Raw genomic sequence first — 22072 nt, 5'->3', positions numbered from 1 at the left:
CTGAACTGTGAATAAGGACGGCAGTTGCCCTGAAGGTCCCTGCTCGCACGCTGTGACCCAGCTGGGCCTCCGAAGGTTCATGACTTTCATATTACCCCTGTGGCAATTTATTAACCAGCTCAATGCAAGCAAGACAAGTTGAAATGACAGCTTTGGCAACTAACGCCTCTTATTTATTACCAGGGCTAGTCTCTCACTAGCAGTGCCATGGATAAGCCTTCCCTGCAAAACAGTATTTATGGAGTATCTTCCACGAGGCCTGCGGGCACTGTGATTGGCTGAGGGGAATTCAGGAAAGTACAGGTTCTTACCAAGACAGGAAATGAATGAGTTCTTGAAAAATAACTCAAAATTGAAAACACAGGTGCCCATTAGAAGTAATGGTAAAAGACTTACGATGTAATTCATCATTTAAGGGCCAAGTGCCTATCCGAGCACTAAGGGATGTGCCGCTTCGGCTCCTCTTGCTTCACCCTGATGACGGCAGGCGTCACAACGGGGTTCAGGAGGAGGGAACCAAGAAGCAGCACGCGGCGCCCAGGCAGAAGGAAGGTCTGTAAGACTAAAGCCCGACCCTCCAAAAGCGTGGAGCCTTCCTGGTAGCAAAGCATCCCTACGGATCACTTAAGGCTGCTCTCCTGAATTCCAGCAGGCCAAATCTAAGCTGTTTAGCAAAAGTAAACTTCACAGTGCGACTAGACACAAACACGGTTTAAAAGAAAGAGAAATGGCAGCGAACCCTGTGGACACGGGGAATGGCACACACCCGCTGTCTTTCACCGGCTACGCCGCCTCCAGCTAACACTCCTGGTTGTGGCTTCTTAAGACCGCCATAGCAAAGAGCCACAAACTGGATGTCGTCGATAACAGGAATTTAACGCCTCGCTGTTCTAGAGGCTGGACGTCCAAAATCGAGTTGTCATCAGGGTCGAGCGCTTTGAAACCTGCAGCGGAGGATCCTGGCTCCTCCGTGTTCTGGAGCCTCAGGAAACCACACAGGTCTTGGTGCTGATAGGGAGGCTGCTGCTCTGTCGGATACTTAAAATGAATGAGTAGAGGGCGGCTAGGAAAAAGTGAAATTGCCTTGAAGACGGCTGGCAGAAACAGGAACACGAAAGTGAGGCATTAGCAGGAAACGGAGAATGTCGCCGGACACAGGAGGAAGGTAATTCTCATTCTCAAGTGCCAGAGAATTCGTCTGAATTCTGCTCATCCCCTGGGGGAGCTCGTAAGTGACGAACTCGGACGTTTAACCGAGGCGACTTCTAAGCGAAGCCTTGCAATGTGGCTTAGTTCTTCTTTGGGGTTTATGACTATGAGAAGAGATAAACTGAGGAATGGACCATTAAGCAAAAAGGAACCAGCACTTGACCACCTGGAAAATTCTCTCCCTACCCAAACAGGGCCTCCCTCTGGAAAGAGGGCCGAGGGTGTGGCTGGACAATCACTTGCCTGACTCAAGGACGCAATCAACCACCTCGGAAGCCGGGAACAGAGACGCGGTTAACCAAGAAAGATCTGTGGGGGCCCCTCTGGTCGGAGGGTTTGGACATCAACGAACTGCATGGCAGACTGACCAGGTTTCTGAGACTTCTACATGAGCAGCAGCGCGGCCAGCCTAGACCGAAAGGAACGGAGAGGGAGTGAAATGAAGACGAACCCCAAGGGCCGAGCCGCAGATGCCTGGCACAATGGGTCCCTCTTGGGTTAGAAGGGTGGGCCTGTCCCAGCCGGCCAGCGGACAGAGTACCAAGCCACAGAGGACTATTCCCCGGCCTCGAGGTCTAATGGAATTTGCTCAGCTGGTCTGCTTTAGATGAATGATCCCTTTATTCTGGAGGCTACTGCGGTGACAATGCTGGACCTTAATCTGTTGTGCCACAAGAGAACTCCCAACATACACTTGTTAAAAATCACCTACTTAAAGCCAGCATGTTGAGTGCAATAACTACTTCAAGCAAGCAAATTTGGTATGTGTCATTTCCAACTAGACTCTCTAAACTCCTAGAAAGCAGTAACTATATTTACAGCTGTCTCTGCCTCAGAGACCAATTTATCTGGATAGCAAAGGAGGGGCAGATTCAGAGCATATCATTTGTTTACCTTAGGTAACACATGTTCTATATACCAGGCCTATGTGAGACGCTAGAAATTCAGGAATGACAGGCATGGCCCTTGTCTTTGATAAGAGCCCTTGATCTAAACGCGTCCAAAACAAAGTTCCTATCCTCTTCCCGGAACTTCCCCTGTGCGTGCAGGGTGGGGGTGGGGAGGTGGTGGCAGTCTGAAGGTAAACTGGCATATCAGAGGACAAGAAAACCATGAAGCATATTCATTCTCTTCCCCACCTCCACGTAGCTTGGAGTCAGGCATATTCCTTCATCAACTCTTGGTGTAATGGACAGAGCACAGATCAAATGCTGCAACTGATCACTTCATACCGCCTGACTCTGGATGAGTGACTTCATCGCCTGGCCTCATCTTCTTTAACTGTCAAATGAAGATAGATAAGGGCTTTTTTTTTTTTTGAATGGCCACACCTGTAGCATATGGAAGTTCCTGAGCTAGGGTCTGAATTGGAGCTGCAGCTGCAGCCTACAACACAGCCACAGAAACAACTGATCTGAGCCACACCTGCAACCTAGGCCATAGCTTGCGGCAATGCTGGTCCCTAACCCACTACATTAGGCCAGGGAATCTAACCAGCATCCGCATAGAGACAACCTCAGGTCCTTAAACCTCTGAGCCACAAGGGAACTTAAGATAAGGCCGTTTATTGGCGTGGACTGCAAAGATTATTAACAATATGCCTGCCCCCCAGGAAAAGCGCTAAATAAGTGGAAGCTATTATTATCATTACTATTCTCATCATCAAAACTGTATTTCAAATTTCAGCAAGGCATGCAGCTACGAAAGCTAAAATACTGTCTGATTCCTCTTACATGAGGTCCCCAGAGGCCAAATTCACGGAGAGAGAAAGGAGAATGGTGGCTGCAGGAGCTGAACGGGGAAGGAGGAATGAGGAGTTCGTGTTAAACAGAGTTGCAGTCGGGGGAGAAGAGTAAGTGCTGGTGGTGATGGTTGTACAACAGTATGAAGCACAACATAATGCACCCTTAACAACGGCCAAGGCGTGTTCCCTTGCAGCACAGCAGGTTCAGGGTCCAGCACTGTCACGGCAGCGGCTCTGGTCCAATCCCTGGCCCTGGAACTATCACACTCTGTGCGCGCAGCCAAAAGAAAAAAAAAAAAGGTTAAAAATGGTAAATTTTCTGTTGTGTATATTTTACTACACACACACACACACACACAACTGAACCAGGCATGGTTTAATGCTTACGGCAAAAAAAGACTAGGGAACAAAAGGACTGGCGCCTGCCCTACGAAGCAATGACACGTCCTGAGAGAGCAGACCCATCTACAGTCAACATGAACTGATGACTGATCTTAAACCGGCAGCATGAAATCAGAGAGCTATGTACATGTACATGGCTTCAGGAAATACTGTTTCCATCGTCCGGACATACCTTACTTTGAAAGATGAAGGGGGAGAGAAGGAGGGAAGGCAGATGAGAAGAAGGGGAAAAGAGGGAAGAAAGAAAGGAAAGTGAATGGAAGAGGAGGAAAAAGAAAGAATGAAAGAAACAAGTTTAAGGGTAAAACAACTGCTTTGAGTGACTTGTGCTCTGTCATAATAATGGGCAGTAAAAGCGATGCCAGTGGAGACAGGCAGGGAAGCTTCTTTTGCAAAAGTTATGAACACACAGTGGATTTCCTCACGGGGTTAGACTGTATAGTCTTAGAGCTACATAAGCATGTTTAATTTCATACCGAGAATGAAAACCTTAAGTATCGTCATACCAAGTCTTTAGAACATAAAGCCTCTTAGGAATGCATCTACGAAATATATATACCAAATGTAATAACAGCAAAAGAGACTTCCAAAACCCATCACCGAGCTTCGGGGGAAGAGAGAATTGCAGCAAGGAGCTCCGCAGAGGCAACGCTTGGAAAACCCAGAACAGTGACACCGAGGGGACTTTCTAACACAGGAATTGGGTCCAGACAACCAGGCCGATGGGTGTGGGGGCAGAGGTTTCACTTCTGAGAGGGGTAATTCCAATACTTGAGAGAACTGGGCAGGTACTCTAAACAGAAGGTGAGGATGGGGACCAAGCTGGCACAACGGGCCTGCATGACTCAGCAGTTTTCCAAGAGACATTCCTGTTGAGATGAAGAATTACTTTCGAGTGCGTGCTGTGGTGCAGTGGGTGAAGAATCCCAGCAGCTCAGATCACCGAGGAGGCCTGCGTTTGATCCCTGGCCCCGAGCAATGGCTTAAAGGATCTGGGGTGGGTGCAGCCTTTAAAAACAAACAAACAAACTTACTCACTCATAATAACAGACTAGTAGAGAAGGCTAGAGAAAAGCCTGATCCACAGCAAATCTAGTCCAAATAACACAATTTATCCCTAAATTCTATAATGTGTTTCATCAATCTGAATTTCCTGAGAATTAGAACTAAACTCTACAAGGAAGAATTGTGAAAACCTTTAAAACGGCATAGTCTATCAAGGGCCTTCTGGCGCCTTCCAGATTATCTGATCCTGTAGGGATGCATGGCTTGGTCTGTCTCCGACCAGGTCTTGTACAACTTTGTTGAAAAACGACAGTCACGCAAAACACGCCTGCCCACTGCAAAGCAAACTGTCTCCGTGGACGCTGCTGACGCTGCCCTGCGAACGCTGAGCTCTTCTGCTCCCTTTGTAAATGAGTTTCCCAATGCCCAACGATGAGCACGTGGTGCTTTGAGTCTTCTTTTGAGCCTTTTGCACTCTCTGCTTCCTACATCAATTAGTTACTAAAATTTTTGTTCCTTTCGTATCTGTGAGTCATGGTTTTACTTCTCCCGCCCCACGACCGACCTCTCCTCATTTCTTCCATCCTCCAGCCCCGGCAACCACCCTTCCGCTCTGCTCCGAAGCCTCAAGGTTTTGTCGAGTCCACATGTCAGTGACATCACGCAGTACTTGCCTTTCTCCGACTTACTGCACTTAGCATAATGCCCTCCGTAGTCACCCATGTGGTCACAAAGGGCAGGACTTCCTTGCCTGTTTAAGGCTGAATAACATTCCACCGTGTAGGTACACATTTGCTCTATCCATTCATCCACGGTGAGCACTTAAGCTGTTTCCCTGTCTTGGCTCTCATGAATAAGTGACATTACTCTTTTAAAGGAAAGTACCCTTCAACCTCCCCAGCGAGTCTTTGATTTCATGTGGGGGCAGGGATTGTGTGCGTCAATGTCTGTGGTAAAAATAAAGCTAGCTTGGGAAAAGTCCTAGGTTTAGTTCTTGTACAGTAAGTACTAGTTTCCGGCATCATCTGTAATTCTCACTAGTTTACACATCCAACGGGATTAATTCCTACTTTGCCAATATTCAGAGGCCTCCTGGGAGGATCAGGTGAGTGGATATCCTAAAAGCCTCCGGGTCACCCATAAAGACCCCAGACCTCGCCATCCAGAAGGCCGTCAAAGCGGTCTTCCTGTAACATCCAGGAGATCCGCCTTGTGCTCCGCTCCAGACTTTCCCCGACTCCCCTTGCTTACGGGATGACACTTATGACACTTCGACTCCTAGGGATGGTAGATGGGTCTTCTGGATAATCCAGCCCTTGCCTCCCTCTTGCTTCATCTCTAGCCACCCCTTCTCAATCTGAACACCAGAGTGACATTTAACTATTTACAGCGTCCCAAACACTGCATGCGCTGATACCTTCCATCTGAACGCCCTCTCCTCCAGGCCTTCAGTCCACCCAATAAACTCCTATGCATCCTTTAAAATCATAGACTACCTCTTCTGAGAAGCCTGCCTCACACTCTCCTGTACAACCATTCTCTCTTCCACGGAGTGCAAACATTTACATCTCAGTACGCATTGCATTATAATCTGTTTGTTTGTCTGATACTTCTGCTAAATTATGAGCTTGATGAGTGGGGTTGCTTCAGGTTTCTTTCTTTATCCTCTGTATTTGGCACATGGTAAGTGAGTGCTATATAAATACTGAATAGCTAAAATGAAATGTAAGGCATTGTTCCTATACCTCTATTTTCCCCACAGCAACTAGCACAGGATTAAGCACAAACCAGCATTTAGTAAAGAAATAATCTCTACCTGTTGTCATTTCTTACCATTATTACTATCCAATCTTAATTCAGGGTTGGGACTGGGAAAGAGCGTATGCTGAAGAAATGTAAATTGATTGATAATCAAACACCCACGTCCATTGGCTAAAGGCTTTTTATGGATAACTTAATTCTCACAACACCTATGATACAGGCATCCAATTTTATAAGAAAATAAGTGGGGGGGCGGGGGAGGAGGGAAGGGTTGGGAGTTTGGGATGGGCAGCTGCAAGCGATGACATACAGGATGGACAAACACAAGGCCCTACCGTTCAGCACCGGGGAACTGCGTGCAACGCCCTGTGATAAACCACGACGGAAAGCAACACACACTCGTGTAACCGAATTACTCCGCCACCTGGCAGAGACCGACACACCGCACATCAACCACGCGTTCATACATAAACTTAGACATTGTTGAAGAAAAGAGCAAATCATAAAACAAAATAAGCTAAGGTGCAAAGAATTCAGCTTCTCCGAAGTGGCAGTAAATAGCACACTTTCTGAGGTTTCACACACTCTCATCCATTTGACCCTCAAAATCTTGCGAGGTACAAAGGGCAATTGCTGGTACCCTGCATTACAAATCGAGAAAACAAGAGCTGGAGCGTGTAAAGGACGGCCTAAGGTTACAAAACTAGGAATCGCCGGGTCTAGGACTAGAACATCTAAGTCACGTGACTCCAAAACTTGTACTTTTTCCATAGGCCGAATAGCCTCTCTTACAGTAGGAGATCACTTATAGGTCAGTCATAAAACTACAAGAACAGGGAGTTCCTGTCATGGCGCAGTGCTTAACAAATCCGACTAGGAACCATGAGGTTGAGGGTTCGATCCCTGGCCTCGCTCAGTGGGTTGAGGATCCTGCGTTGCTGCGAGCTGTGGTGTAGGCCACAGATGTGGCTCGGATCCCGTGTTGCTGTGGCTGTGGCGTAGACCAGCGGCTATAGCCCTGATTAGACCCCTAGCCTGGGAACCTCCATATGCTGCAGGTGCGGCCCTAGGAAAGACAAAAACAAAAACCAAAAAAAAAAAACCCTGCAAGAACTGACAAATTCAATTAAGATAAAACAAAACAAGGGTTCAGATCAGATTTCAAAATTTTCAGTCAAGCCAATTTCAGGGCTAATGCAGTTTTAACCTCCTTCTGTGCACACCTATACACACAGAGCTTCAGTGCAGGTCCACACACGACATCTAAGTAGCAGGCTCATCATCTGTATCTTTCCAGGACAACTACTTCCGTGTTTACTCTCGGCTGTTAACAAATCCTAGTCAGATAGGTCCCCGAGGGAGAGGAAACCCTAAAGCTGTCCAAGACCAAGTAAAAAGCTTCTATAGCTGAAATTTGCACCGAGTATTGATGCCCCGCCCAATTTATCCCAAATCAATACCGACTGGCTACTCTGTGTGTCAGTCCCCAGGCCAGGGATGTAAAGACGACAGGCCCTGAACCGTGTTCATCTTTGTGGAGACAGAAAGCAAACGCATTCTAACAGAATGTAACATGTGCTCATTAAAGGCGGAGACCAATCTGGTCTAAACAAATTGAAAAGGCTTCATAGAGGAGGTGATTTTTAAGCCAAACTTTAGGGAATGCACCTTATTTGCATTTTATTCCAGACAGAGAAGGAAGTTTAGGGAATTCTAACTGAGCAAAGGGCAATAGAAAGGTGTAAGTATCACATGATGTCCTGTAGAAAATGACAGGAGATTCAAACATAGGACAGACATCAGGAAGCAGGGACTGACCTGGAAAAATACATCAGAAGGAGATAAAGATCGAGGAACAGCACAGACATGTGGTTGCCAAGGGGGAGGGGCAGGGAGGGGGTGGCTGGGAGCCTGGGGTTCGCAGATGCAGACTCTTGCCTTGGGAATGGACGAGCAATGAGATCCTGCTGTGTAGCACTGGGAACTCTGTCTAGTCACTTACGATGGAGCCTGACCATGTGCGAAAATAGAATGCGTACGTGTGTGTGTGTGTGTGACTGGGTCACCCTGCTGTACAGTAGGAAAAAAAATTGTATTGGGAAAATAACTACTAAAAAAAAAAGACCGAGGAACATATTCTGCAGAATAGAAGTTTCCAAACCCTTTTTAAAGAACTGTCTTCAAACACATCTTTATGCAAAATGTAACAATAACTACAGAGCTCATCCGGTAGAGGGAAGAAAGGAAGCAGCCTCGTGTCTTGACCCCTCCCTGGAGCTCCTTCACAAAGACCTAAAGCAGCCCAGTGCGCCACGCGCAGCTCTTTGCAGCAAAGAGCTACCGCTTCGCGGTAAGTACAGAAACTGAGAGTAAGCAATTAGACTCTGCATTATAATTTAACAGAATAATTTTATGCTGTTAAACTTAATAACATTATGTGGTTTATACTTAGATTTTTAAACATTTCATGTTTCTAATAACTCATTTTTATTGAGTTTATAAAACTATTAGTTTACATGAATGAAAACTGCTCCTTCAACACATACAGTTTTAGAAGCACTGTCCTCAACATTCCACAACAGATCCGATTTGTGATTTCGAAAGGCAGAAAAATACTTCGTGGCTATTTAGAAAAGGAAGACCAACTGGCAAATATAAAGAATAACTACTACGGAGAAACAGAAAAATTAAGGTACTATCGGGACTACTTGTGTAAATGTGAGACGTGAGGCAAACAGTGAATGCGGACCTTTAAGTTCACCGAGAAGGAGGACCTCTCCAGACGGAAGCAGGCGAGCAAAGCTCAGACGTGCGGTGGATTTGGAGAGACAGAAAGAGCTAAGCCATCAATCTCGAGCTAAATTAAGTCAACAAATTTTAAGGTTATTTATTATACACGTAACATTATTTCTTAATTTTAATTTTTATTAAAGTGTGGCTGATATACAATGTTGTGCAAATTTCTGCTCTACCACAAAGTGACTCAGTTTTGTATATTCTTTTCCATCACGGTTTATCCCAGGAGACTGGATACGGTCCCTTGCTATGGAACATTCTTTACTGAAACGCCTCCTACATACTTGGTGCTAGGGATATGACATGGAACATAGGACATGGTCCCTCGTTATGCTGCACACTTTAAACAAACAGTGAAAAAAGACAGCGTCTCTGCCAGCACGATAGACATTAAAAAACCCAAAGATATAAACAAATGCTTCATTTAAAACTATTTTAAACTTTGGTTTTTTTTATTACTCAATGAATTTATCACATCTGAAGTTGTATAATTTCGCTGAGTGATAAAAATACATAAAACTATTTTAAGTACTACAAAAGGAAAGTCACATGGTGCGACAAAACATCTCACTTTAAGTAGCTCCTGGGAGATGAAGGAAGAATTCCCTGGAGTGACGTCTTAGCTGAGATCCGAAGAATGAGCAGAAAGTAACCAGGCAAAGAAGAGGAAAGAACATGTGAAGCAGAGGACAGTCGTGTGAGGGGCACGGAGCATAAAGAGCCCACGAAACAGAAAGGAAACGTGATGGTGACGCACAGAAAGCCGCGCGAAAAGTGACAAGAGGTCAAAAAGGCACACGGGCTCATTCACTAAAAACACTGCAAGCAACAACCCGGATGAATCCTGAAAACATCATGCTAAGTGAAATAAGCCCATCACGAAAGGACAAATATTGCGAGACTCCACTCATAGGAGAAACCTGGAGTAGCTAAAATCCAAGAGAGAGAAAGAATGGTGGGCAGGGGCTAGAGAGGAGGCGGAAAGGAGAGTCAGCGCTTAGTGTGTGCAGAGGTAAACACGCAGGACGAACAAAGTTCTGGAGACGGATGGTGATGATGGCTGCCTAACAATATGAATGTACCTCCTGCCACTGACTTGTACTTAAAACAGTCACAATCGTAAATTTTATGTTATGTTAACCAGAGTGGGTTCCTATCGCTTCCAACCAAAGACCCTCAGGAGACAGAAAGTGGTACACGGAGGAGGGTGAGATAAGCGCCTCCCAGAAGTGCAGGGCCGGCCGATTCGAGGTTGCGCACAGGCGAGCGCGACCTCCACCTCGAGGAGGCGGCCGCCCTAATGTGATGGGAAGCAGCTGATCAAACCGCAGCAGGCAACACAGGATGTGCTGGCCACAGAGATCTTACGAAAAAGAAACTGCCTAGTATGAAATAAGGGAGATCGTCAAAAGATTTACAGCCTGTAAGATCATACCAGTGCATACTGGAGATTATCAGTCCTGAGTTAAACTGGCCAATCTGAAAGCACTGGAAAGAAAACACTGCTTCTGTAAAAAAATTCCTTCTAACCAGAGCCTGCACAGGAGCCTTGCTGAGCTGGAAAACTACCCAGGGCTAAAACAAATACGGTACACACAAAGGCGGAAAGGCAAGACCTACAGCTATGGATAAGACTGAAAAATAAGTTCCCATCGTGGCACGGCGGAAACGAATCCGACTAGGAACCATGAGGTTGCGAGTTCACTCCCTGGCCTCGCTCAGTGGGTTAACAATCTGGCATTGCTGTGAGCTGTGGTGTAGGTCGCAGACATGGCTTGGATCTGGCATTGCTGTGGCCGTGGTGCAGGCCGGCAGCTACAGCTCTGCTTCGACCCCTAGCCTGGGAACCTCCATATGCCCCTCAAAAAGACAAAAAAAAAAAAAAAAAAAAAAGACTGAAAAATAAGAGTCCCTTGGCACGCCCTAGGGTCCCCCTCAAGCATCTCTGTTTTGAATTTCTCACCTGACAAAGCTTGGGTACAACCCAGAAGCAAGAAGGAGATTAATATCTCCCTTCCCTAGGCCCTATTTAAAATTAAGTGAACCAATAAATTCCTCCCTCCCACCTTGGCTGCAATCCATTTACAAACAAGAAGTGTTAACAACCACCGGTATTTTAAAACTGCAGCACTGCTTTTTTCAAAAGGATCACCGGAGCGCTTCCCTGAGTCTACAGGAATGATCTTCAGACCAGGGTATCTGCTGCTTCCCAACAGGTGCTCCAGACGGTCAGGCAAGTTGGGGAAACACGAGCTTAGGCTGAAGTTTAAAACTGAACACAAGTCTGGTTGTCTCCTCTTACGCGGTATGAAACGGCAGTTGCTGTTGCCCATAACACAGAGGAAAGACATTGTAACAACATTTATCTAGGACGTACTATGAGCCCATCACTGTATCCGAATCCACCGCGGCACACTGTGGGCACTAAAAGGTTAAGACATCGCTTTGCCTTCAGGATCTTGTTAATTTGTAGAAATGACAAGACCTCCTAATACACTGGGGACTGATGAACCTGTCCAATCAACAGAAAGATCTAAGTATCTTTTGGGTAAATCAGAGGTGGCAGGCATAGAATTTAAATCCCTATCCATCAGACAACAGAACTACTTCCAAAATACGGTCAGTGTAAAATACAGTTCCTTCTCACCATAAGGTAAAGGAGCATACAAAGAAAAAATCAGATTTAATACATACAGTCCATTAATTCAAATTAGGATTTAACTGACATGCACTGAGCACTTATTTAAACATTTACTGTATTAAATACCTAAATAAGGTTTTCACTAATAATCAGAAACATCAACAAATTAGTACATTGTCGGAATTCTATTTTCAGATAATGATTTACTTAAATGCCATCATTATGGAATTTAACATATTAAAAGAAACTTGTTAGTGTTGAGAATAAAGACGTCAACAAAACATTATTTAACCTTTTACCAAATTCAACTAGCTGTTCTCAAGAAGACAACTCTGACATCTAACTGTCAAGGTCAGCATAAGAAAATCCATTTACTGCTAAAGCAGTCCAAAGAATTCAGCCCGACAAGCAATCTTTGCATTAAATAACTAAGTTGGAGGTACTGTGGGAACAAGAGGGTTAGAGTTGGGGAGTTTGGAAAGTAGGTTCTGGATCAATAAAGAAACAAGAGAATTGTTTACTGATACTTATCAACATTCTCTAAGCTTTCTAGAGAAACAGGACATCCAGGGTCATTAAATAAACAATTACGAGATTCTGAGTGGTTTCCTTTTTTAAAATCTTTATTTTCTTATTTATTTTGCTTTTTAAGGGCTGCACTTGTGGCACGTGCAAGTTCCCAGGCTAGGGGTCGAATTGGAGCTACAGCTGCCGGCCTACACCACAGCCACAGCAACAGAGGATCCCGGACCCACTGAGCGGGGCCAGAGATCTGAACCCACATCCTCATGGCTACTAGTCGGATTCGTTTCTGCTGTGCCACAACAGGAATCCCCTGCCTGGTTTCCTTCAACTGACGAGGAAGATACACCTAGCGAAGGAACTATAAACTGTTATTAAGAGATTTCTCAAAAAGTTTTTTCTTAAAACCAAATCCAGGAGGTTTGCATTGATTTTACCCCAAGAATCATACTCATCTTATAAAGTATTCATTGATATTAGAAAAAACAGCTGGCCAGCTCACACTCATATATGGTGACAACAGGTATTAGCACTTTTTTACAGTGTCACACAAACAGCTCAAATAAAGTAACACTCCCCTCTGCACTGAATCATTTTTGTTCACAAGCCAGTTTGGGTTCTTAGCCACAATCCCTCCAAAATAAGCATTTTGTGTTTTCATTAACAAGTGGTATTATGTGATAAGAATTTCCTTTACATTTGTCTGAATCCTCTCTGCTGACCAGCACTTGTGTCATCTACATATATGACACGAAGACAGAGAAAGTTTACATGGCATACGCACCAAGCATACACACAGCGCATGTGAATCTATCAACACACAGCAGTCTGCTGTCCCTTCAAATGAATCAATCGAATTGGAAACATTTTATGAAGATATGTGTTTTAAATAAATCGCAAAGAAATAGCATATAAAATTAATTTAACTGCATTATTACTTTTTAAAAATAAGCTTTTATTTTAGAGCAGTTTTACATTTACAGGAAATCTGCGCAGATAGTTCGGAGATCTCACATTCGCCACACACAATGCCGCCTATTGCCAGCATCTTACATTATCAGGGTGGCACACTTGTTAAAGGTAATGAACCGGTGCTGATACACTACTAACTAAGGACCGCACATCACTGAGGCTTTCTCGGTTGTCACTTAATACCCTTTTTCCATTTCAGGATCCCCTCCCAGGAGGAGACGTGACATTTAGTCTCCACGGCCTCTCGGGCTCTTTTTGGCTGACTTTCCTTCCTTGATGACCTGGATGATTTTGAAGAATACTGGTCGGGTATTTTGTAGAAGGTCCCTCAATTGGGATTTGTCTAAAGATGTTCTCACAATTAGCCTAGAGTTAATAGGTTTTGGGGAGGAAGACCACAGGGAAAGTTATAATAACTTTTTATCGCAACTATCACCTGGGCAGTACACTCACTGAGGAAGGAATCTTATCTTACCCTCACCTTTGCATCTTCAGCCCACAGCTGGTAAATGTTTGTTGGTTAAGAAGGAGGAAGTGGATATACACCAAGGGTTGAGGGGGTACAGAAACTGCGATTTATTCAAATTTGAGCACTAAGCCTCAAAGAAATTGTTCGTGTATTTGTTCAAATTAAAACATAAGCATGATTCACTAAAGTGTTTCATTCTGCAACGATCCTTATAGTTTACCTATATTGGTGAGACAACATAATCAGCTAAAAAAAAAGTTAATTCTTCCAAGTAAACCTTGCCTCCTGCACTGACGGAGCCTCGCAACCGTGCAACACAGCCTGTGGGTAGTACGTGTTGTGAAGTGGAAAGATGCTTTAGGATTGAAGTCAGGCTGGTCTGGGTTTGTAACTGAGTCCTATCACTAATAGGCTGTACAATTCTGGCCAGATAACGTTTGTGTCTCAGTTTATGTATAAACTAGAACTAAAAAGACGTATATGAGGGTGGGTGAGACCAATGTATGTTTGCACTCTGCAGTGTGTCTGACAGATACTCAAAAATGTTTATTGCCTTTCTTAGTACGCTGGAGTAGCTATGCTTTAACTACCTTCTGGAACAAGGTGGGATATGTACAAACAGAGAAATGGCCATGGTTCCTGTTACGCTGGGTAAACAAACTGTGAAACAGCTGCATGTGCACCCTGTTTTCTAGGTACTTGACACCCGCCTGGTATGTAGCAGCCCTCAAACATTTGATGCTTCTTCCATCAGATTTCTTGGGCCAAGAGTCGAGAGACTCAAATCCCAGTTTTCCTGACCCCGGACAAACCACGGCCCTCCTTTGGGCCTCAGTTTCTTTCCTGAATAGTTGACCTAATAGTCACAGAGCTTGAGAGATGGAAGAAATCTTAGAAACCGCCTACTGCAACCCCCTTGCCGAAATCATAAAGCCAGTGAAGGGGACTCCTGGCCGCCAAGCCGTAATCCTTGCCACACACTGCCATGCTTGCAAGGTCTCTCACCTTCTCACTTAGGAAATACTGGAAACCGAACTACTGACCTTTAGAAGATCATCTAGTTCTGAGCAATCCACTAAATCAGTAACAGCCTAAACTCTATCTTTATGAAGGCCAAAAGCTACAGAAGAAGCCCAAACGGTCCATATTAACCCTAGTTGGCATCTTAGAGGCACTACGACAGGCAACAGGGATGAAAATCCCTTCAAACGACACAGGCAACAGGGATGAAAATCCCTTCCATCGTGTTGCCACGTCCTGAGTAGAGAGAGGACCTGCTGTGAGTGGAGCCCCCACTCCCCCCCTTCATAACTCCGAGGAATCGTAATCACTGGCCCACAGGACTGGTGGACTGAATCGCAATGAGCCTGAGATATTCGCACTTCTGTTACCTTGATGCCCCTTCCCGGAGCTCAGGGCACAAGGTTCTGCTGTGTGTGTTTAATGCGATGACCCTCTGTAGTGTTCCTACTTTATCTCCCGGGGGCTTTTCACACTGCTCACTATCCCCTTCTTTCTGAAACATACTGGTTTTTCTTTGGCATTCAAAATGCCACGTTCTCTTGATTTTTGCTGTAACGCAGTGATTCCGAGTGTAGTTCACCGGCCAGGACCACAGACTCTGGACCCAGATTGCTAGAGCTCCGCCACCTGCCTGTCCTATGACCCCGGACAGGTTACTTAACTTCTACGTGCCTACTTCTCCCCTGGGAGGGTTACAAGGGTTTACACGTGCACAAGATCAGGGAAATGCTGTACAGACACTGGCTGCTGTTTCTGCCCTCCTCCGTTTCCTCCTTTACTACATTTCTCTCACCCCACCGACTCCACCTGAGGGACGCCATCCGTGCAAAGGGTCTTTGCTTCCGTCTGGAAGGCCTTCTCTCCTCACTCGATCTGGTGAGTTCCTTCTCAGCTTTGAAGGTCCAATTTAGACGTCACTCTCTCCGGAGGCTTTCCAAGGACCACGTCCCTCCTTCTGCCCTTGTGTTCCCATATTACTTTGACTGTATTTCAGCGAGACTCCTCTGCACACTAGATTGAATGAGGCTGAGCCATTTAAAGTTGCCTATATTAGACCATTTCAGACCCATAAGAACAGGAATTTTACATGATTCATCCCAATTACATTTCTTTATATTTCTGCTGCTCTTTCCTTGCCCACATTAAGCTCATTTACAAGGACTACATGCAACTATTCTTTAAAGATCCATACATAATACAATATTTCAGATATATAAAAAAGGATAAAGAATAATGGGTGACCATTACAACCTAGTTGAAAAAGTATTTGCCAGTATAATTTAAGCCCCCTGTGTGCCCTTCCCAGCAATACTACCAGTCTCTTCTTCCCACCCTGCCCTCAGATATACCTGCTATCTGTAATACTTTGATGTTTATCATCACCATGTATTTCTTTAAACATTTATTATGTAAGCATGCTTCTCTAAATAATACATGAATGTGTTCTGCCATGTGCTTTATTTTCTCAGCTTTTCATTTGTGAGATTCATCCATTACTACATAGATCTAGTTCATTCACTTTCATTATTGTATGGGATTCTATTAGGTAAACATACTGCAAAATTTTCGTTCTTTTTTTAATAGGCGTTTAGACCAATTGGAATTTCCTGCTGTGAGTGTTGCACAAATATTTTAATTGTTCTCTTTACATGTGCACATGAGAATTTCTAAAGGGTAAGTACCTGAGAGTGGAGTTGCTGGACTGCAGGCCGTGTGCACTGCAGTTTAACAGCCATCGTCCCCGAACTGTTCACCACGGCTGCCCAAGAGTCCTTTAACTCCACACTCCCACCCCTCTCGGTATGGTCACACTTCGTAACTTCCGCCAATCTAATAGCTATGAAATGACATCTCACCAGAACTAACTTTTCTACAGGAACGAATAACCAGCAAATGGCTAATAAACATGTAATTTTCCACTTTCATACCTTGTCTTCTGCTGATTTGTCTTTTTCTAATCTATGTGTAGGAATCTTCTGTTATTACAGATAGTAATATTTAGCTGTTATGTGTACCATAATTATACTCTTACTCTGTGGCTTGTCTTTGCATTTTAAAAATTATGGCATTCATCTTTGTCATTTTTTTTGCCTTTTTGCCTTTTCTGGGGCCGATCCTGTGCAGCATGTGGAGAGTCCCAGGCTAGGGGTCCAATCAGAGCTGTAGCCGCCGGCCTACGCCAGAGCCACAGCAGTGTGGGATCCGAGTCATGTCTGCAACCTACACCACAGCTCACGGCAACGCCGGATCCTCAACCCACTGAGCAAGGCCAGGGATCGAACCCACAACCTCATGGTTCCTAGTCGGATTCGTTAACCACTGCGCCACGACGGGAACTCCGTGCTCTCTTCTTAAATATCTCCAAGAACGAGTATTTTGGCTCTTGCGTTTTCTATTATACTTTATAAAACATAACGAATAAAATAGCATTTTATTTCCATCATATTTGACGCCCCAGAGAAAAGCCTACAAAAGTGTGAATATAAAGCAATTAAAATAAGAAAACACTTAGAAATGTGCCTGTAATGGGCACAGTGATTAAAATGAATATACAATATGTACATGCTTTAGTTTTAAAAACTAACAATTGTTATCGTAAATGCAGAGGGGAAAAATGATGTAGCAGCCTTCATATGCTTTCAATTTAAAAAAACTAACATACGATGCCTTGCAGCAGAACCAGCAGGAAGTTCAAAGAGCAAAAAGTCTTAAGAAGTAAGTCACAGGAGGCAATGGATCACTTTGGACCGGACAGGGGATGTGGAGGAAGAAGACTTGGCTTTGACTTTGCTATTGGTATTTAGCAGTAATGTGGCGGGAAGAGCATGTACTTCTCCCGCAGCTCAGTCCCCATCAGGTTACAGGGGCCACAGTGATCTGACACCCACCTAACAAGGTCTGTAATGTTTAAAATTCAGCAGAAAAATGTATGCTATCCTTCAGTGGTATGCAATTGTCATTACTTTCTTCATCTTCCCCTCTCCTCGATGACAGCAACCTGCATAACTGTGCGATCATTTTCCAGCAGGGCTCAGTCAGAAGAGCCAGCACAGGCAAGAAAGAGAGGTTGGACTGGGATTTTGCCCAGACAGGGACAGCAGAGCAAGGGAATGAAAGCTAATGGCAAGAGACGAATGGAACAAGCGAGAACCTAAGAAACCGAGGCTGGCTAGGGAAGGAAGGAAAGATGGGCCTTGATAAGGTTAAAGGAAAGGTCTAGTAAGGACGGATACCGGTCAGGTAGGAGAAATCTGAACAAATCTATGTCTCCACTTGCAATTTCAGAGGCGGGCCATCGCTGGGTGAGAAGGAGGCCCACGGTGTGACACGGGAGCTGTTCAGCTAAAGAGACGACCGCTTCAGGTGGAAAGGCCGCCGTGCTGAACAAAGAGCCGTCCAGGTGAAAGCTGAAGTCCTTCAGAATGAGGTCAGGAATGGAGGTGGAGAGAACTGCGTGCGAGGGCCTAAAAGGCAAGGGCGCTGCAGCCCTTGGGCCAGGCAGCTTGGGGGTTTTAAGAAGGCAGAGGAGGGACAGTCTAGAAATGTGCGAAACAGTGGTGCATAAAAAAGCAGTCACCCTTCTTTCTCCTTTGGCAAGGAATGGTCTGGGAACCACTCCTTGGGAATGCTGCACCCACTTAAAAGGGCTACAGAGCAAGTGATCTTACTTTCCTGGCTTCCACTGAAAGGCCAGAACACATAAAACACCCAGTAAAATGGTTAGCAGTGTAGGAAACTGGAGTTTCAGAGAGCAAGTGGAAAGGTGTGAGAGGGCGCAAACAAGCAGGACTGGGAGAGAGGAAGGGGACACACCAGGTCGGAACAGGAATAACAGTGCAGAAGACAGACAGGTGACAGGTGACTGGAAGGGCTGGGACAAAGGTAACAAGGATATGACTGGCGGGGTTTACATGACCAAGGTTGTCAAACTGACTCGTCCTAGCAGGTCCCTGATGGCTAGGGAATGAGCACTAAGGCCTTGACGACGGTCTGGTTAAATTCCCTCAGTTACAGCGTCGGGCTGCGGGGAACATCTGAGTACCCAGCATGCCCTTACTCACCTCCTATAAAGTGCTGTACACACACCACCTTAGGTAAGCCTTACACCTCCCCCTTCCCTCCTCTGATGCGGGAGGGAGCTAGGATCACAGCAGCAAGGTGACCAGCCCTGGACTGTGTAACTACTACTTAGGGACACTGAGGACCCAGGCCTCTTTTTCCAGCCTCCCTCAGCACGGCGGTGTCAAGAAGAGTTTGAAATGAGAGCATCTTGAGTCACTGTCTGCTAGTGAGATCTTGGATGTCTGACTCCACTAAGCCCACCTGCCCACAAGGGCATTACAACCACAAAAGAAGCCCAGGAGTTACTTTTTCAAACTTAAAGGTGTCCTACAAAATGTGGCATGTCTCATGTGGTTCACTTCACACACAAACCCAAAGTTTCTGGGTTAGTACCTAGAGGTTTTACAGAGCGGAAGCTGAGTAAAGAGGGAGAATGTCCAGTTCATGCCTCCCGCCAACCGTGGGCACGGCTTCGCCACTGACTGTTTCCTGTCCACCCGCCGGCCGCAAGGGGCAAAAATCTCCACGGGCTTTAGGATTCAGGATTCAGGATTAGCAGGAAGGATGCGGGAGCTAGGATCACAGAAGCGGGGTGACCAGCCCAGGGCGCTGGCCTCCTACTTTCCAAGGCCAGGAGCAGACGCTTCAGAGCAAACAGCACGGGTGTTAGGAGACCTGACCACAGATGAAGAGATCAGAGTCCTGCTTCCAGGAAGGAAGGTGAAAAGCCGTTCCTCCTCCACTCCTGTGTGGAAAACGCCTCCTCCTCGGAGGTTCCCCCATCCGGCGAATCACCGCCTACCGTCCTGGTCATCTGTCCTCTGCCACCCTCCCGGTCAACCCCCTCCACTCACGGCACCCGGGCCACAGTCCCCTTGTCTTGCCCGCACCCCAAGTCACCTCACTCCCCACGCGGAAGCCTCGTGCCGCACAGGAGCCTGCAGTGCCCGGCCCTCCTCAGCTGCACGGCCTCCGCCTCTGCGGGGCCTCAACCGCCCACTCGCGGAGAACTTCACGTCGGGCAACTGACCTCTCCGAGTCCACTCCCTGAGCCTCATCTTTTTTTCCTTCTTACTTGCGCCGCATCTGCTCGGCGATCTCGCTCAAGAAACCAAAAGTCCCAAACTGAAATCGTCACCCAGAGCTTCTGTCTCAGTTGAGGTCACCATCCCCTCCCTCGTCACTCGGACCAAAAGCCTGAGCTGGACTCCTCACCCGCTGACCCACAGCCCTCTCAGCAGTGAAGACGGGCTGCGTCGTGAGGCTGGGAACGCAGCATCGAGGCATAGCTCTCACCTTTTACTGACACGACCTCTTTCAGCATCTGACTCACCCACTCCACAAGGACTGGAAACGTTTCTTCTTCGTCTGTCCACCCAACTAAACACAGTCCACAGCACAGTGCCTGACACAGAGTGGATACACAACTACAAAGGTTAGAAGCTGCTGAGTTTACGTTCTCAGTATGATACTCACACCAGTTCTTTCTCAGAGGTTTTTTTTTTTTTTTTTAGTATTTCCTACCATTAATTCCAACTCCTTTGAAGGGAAGGAACCAGAGCTTTTCCTGAGTCTGTATAATTCTAGACAGAAGGTGCTATACAAAGTTTTACTCAGCTTACATTAAAGAGAAACAGCAGTTGCACAAACATACCAGAAATCAAAACTAAATAAGCCACGGATCAGTTGAAAAATTAAGATATAGGAACAAAGATAAAGAACCAATTCTGTCTACTGGTGAGTGCTTATCTATGTTATAAAAACAGTAAAACTGCTTAGAACATAAACAGGGTCCCAGACACAAGAGCTCAGCATTTTTTCTACAAAGCCATCACATCTCTGCTAAGCTTAAAAAATTACTAACCTGCAGGGTTGCTTAGGCAGGGGTTTAGGACACTGGTAAAGACCAGGGCTAAGTGATGAAAAGACAAGTAAAAAATAATGCTGGTAAGGGAGCAAGAGAAAAAAACGTTCTTTTTCATACTAGTTTGGGCCTTCTGTTGGCAGTCAGGAGAGCAAAGAGTTCAGCGTAATAAGGTATTTCCCTCTCCAACTCAATATTACATTGCATCGAATTAGCTCTCAATTCTTTTTTCAGTGTGAAAAATAATGCCTTCCACATTCATGGTGCATTGCCACACTGACACAGACTAGCTGATTTGATAAAGTGTTTAATAGACATTTTTTTAAAAAATCAGGGTTAGATTTCCACAAAATAAGAACTCTTTCAGTTGATTTAAACAGTCTGTCTGTCTGCCGTCCTTTTTTCCTTTCTTTTTTAATGTTCGAAACACAGCCCAGAAATGAGGAGAGGACTAGGTACGTAGGCAGGCCAATCTTTGGAGCCAACAGAGCTTTTTGGAGAAACTTCACAGGTCTTGTCTCCTGTCTCACATGAAGACGCTTCCCTCAGTGGGGACATGGGCAAACCAGAGCTCCCTTAGCAGGGGATCCGAGAACCCCAGCATGTGAGCCACAAGGGAAGGAAGTGGAATTAGTGAAGACAAGACGGGACTACCGGGACACGGCCCCATCTTCGGGTACCCTAACGGCTGTCCATCGGGGAAAAGAACCAGGAAGAACCAGAGCAACTACTCCTTCCAACCAAAAAAAATATTTCTAAAAACCAAAGCTGTCCAGGAACGAAAGGGTTTCCCCGGGAAGAGATGAGTTTCCCACCCCGGAGGTGGTGTTCAAACATGCTAGTCCAATAATTAGGGCAGAACTGGGGATTCTGGAAGCCACTTCGGGAGGGGATGGAGGAAGGGATCCTGGATACGTGTAACTTCCCGCTCAGTCTGGAGAAGTGCTGGGGTTCAACGGTCTCCTGGAAACGCCTTTCCTCTCTCCCTGGCTGGGCCGGCTGTGCCCACGTGTCCAGCCCTCCCGGCCGCGGGCTCACCTCCGTGCCCTGCGGCTCCTGCCCCGTCGGAGGTTCGAGCCCTGCCCTCCCCGCCCGTTTCCGGCGGCGCACGTGAGTTGTCCCTGCGCCAGGTGTCGCGGAGCCCACCTGGAGGCCCGCCGCTGACAGCTCCCGGCCCTGGGCACCCCCGACCCCCGGCGGGGCCACGCCACCCGCCGACCTCGGTCCTCGCCCACCCCGAACCGGATCCGGCCGGCGAGGACCCCCAGGCGCCCCGCAGCCCTCGCGTCCGAGGAGCCGGACAGCCACGCCGACTCCGGCCCCCCCGGCACAAAGCCAGCACTCTCGGGCCGACGCGGCCCCGCCGGCCGGGACAGGGCAACCCTCCGGACGACCCCGTGTCCTTGGGTGTCCCTCGCCGGGCCCCGGGCGCCCCCTCCGGAGCCAGGGCCGCGGGCCGGACCCTGGGCCCAGCCGGCCGGGCCGCGGATGCCGAACGCGCCGCCCGGGCTCCGAGCCCGCTGACACGGCGGGGGGGACGGCCGCGGCCGCGCTCGGACCCCGGACAGGCCGACCGGCCGGGACCGACGGCTGGCCCGGCCC

General features: G+C 46.6%; 2 protein-coding genes across 50 annotated transcripts in view; one reads left to right on the top strand and one right to left on the bottom strand.

Annotated features, from left to right (window-relative positions):
• LOC102166622 (uncharacterized) overlaps nt 1–22072 on the top strand; it is a 137328-nt gene that overhangs the window by 2622 nt on the left and 112634 nt on the right. The window contains exon 2 of the mRNA XM_084965727.1: nt 21404–21580. Coding sequence (XP_084821853.1) covers nt 21404–21580 — 177 coding nt within the window. The remainder of the gene's footprint in view (nt 1–21403; nt 21581–22072) is intronic.
• Nucleotides 1–22072, bottom strand: part of SCMH1 (Scm polycomb group protein homolog 1) — a 189468-nt gene that overhangs the window by 167237 nt on the left and 159 nt on the right. The window lies entirely within an intron of this gene.

Source organism: Sus scrofa, chromosome 6 (genome assembly GCF_054392235.1).
Source record: "Sus scrofa isolate SSC_HxYL_T2T_F1_AM1 chromosome 6, Sscrofa_HxYL_maternal_Yorkshire_Landrace_v2.0, whole genome shotgun sequence".
Taxonomy (NCBI): domain Eukaryota; kingdom Metazoa; phylum Chordata; class Mammalia; order Artiodactyla; family Suidae; genus Sus; species Sus scrofa.
This window is presented reverse-complemented; position numbering and strand designations above follow the sequence as displayed.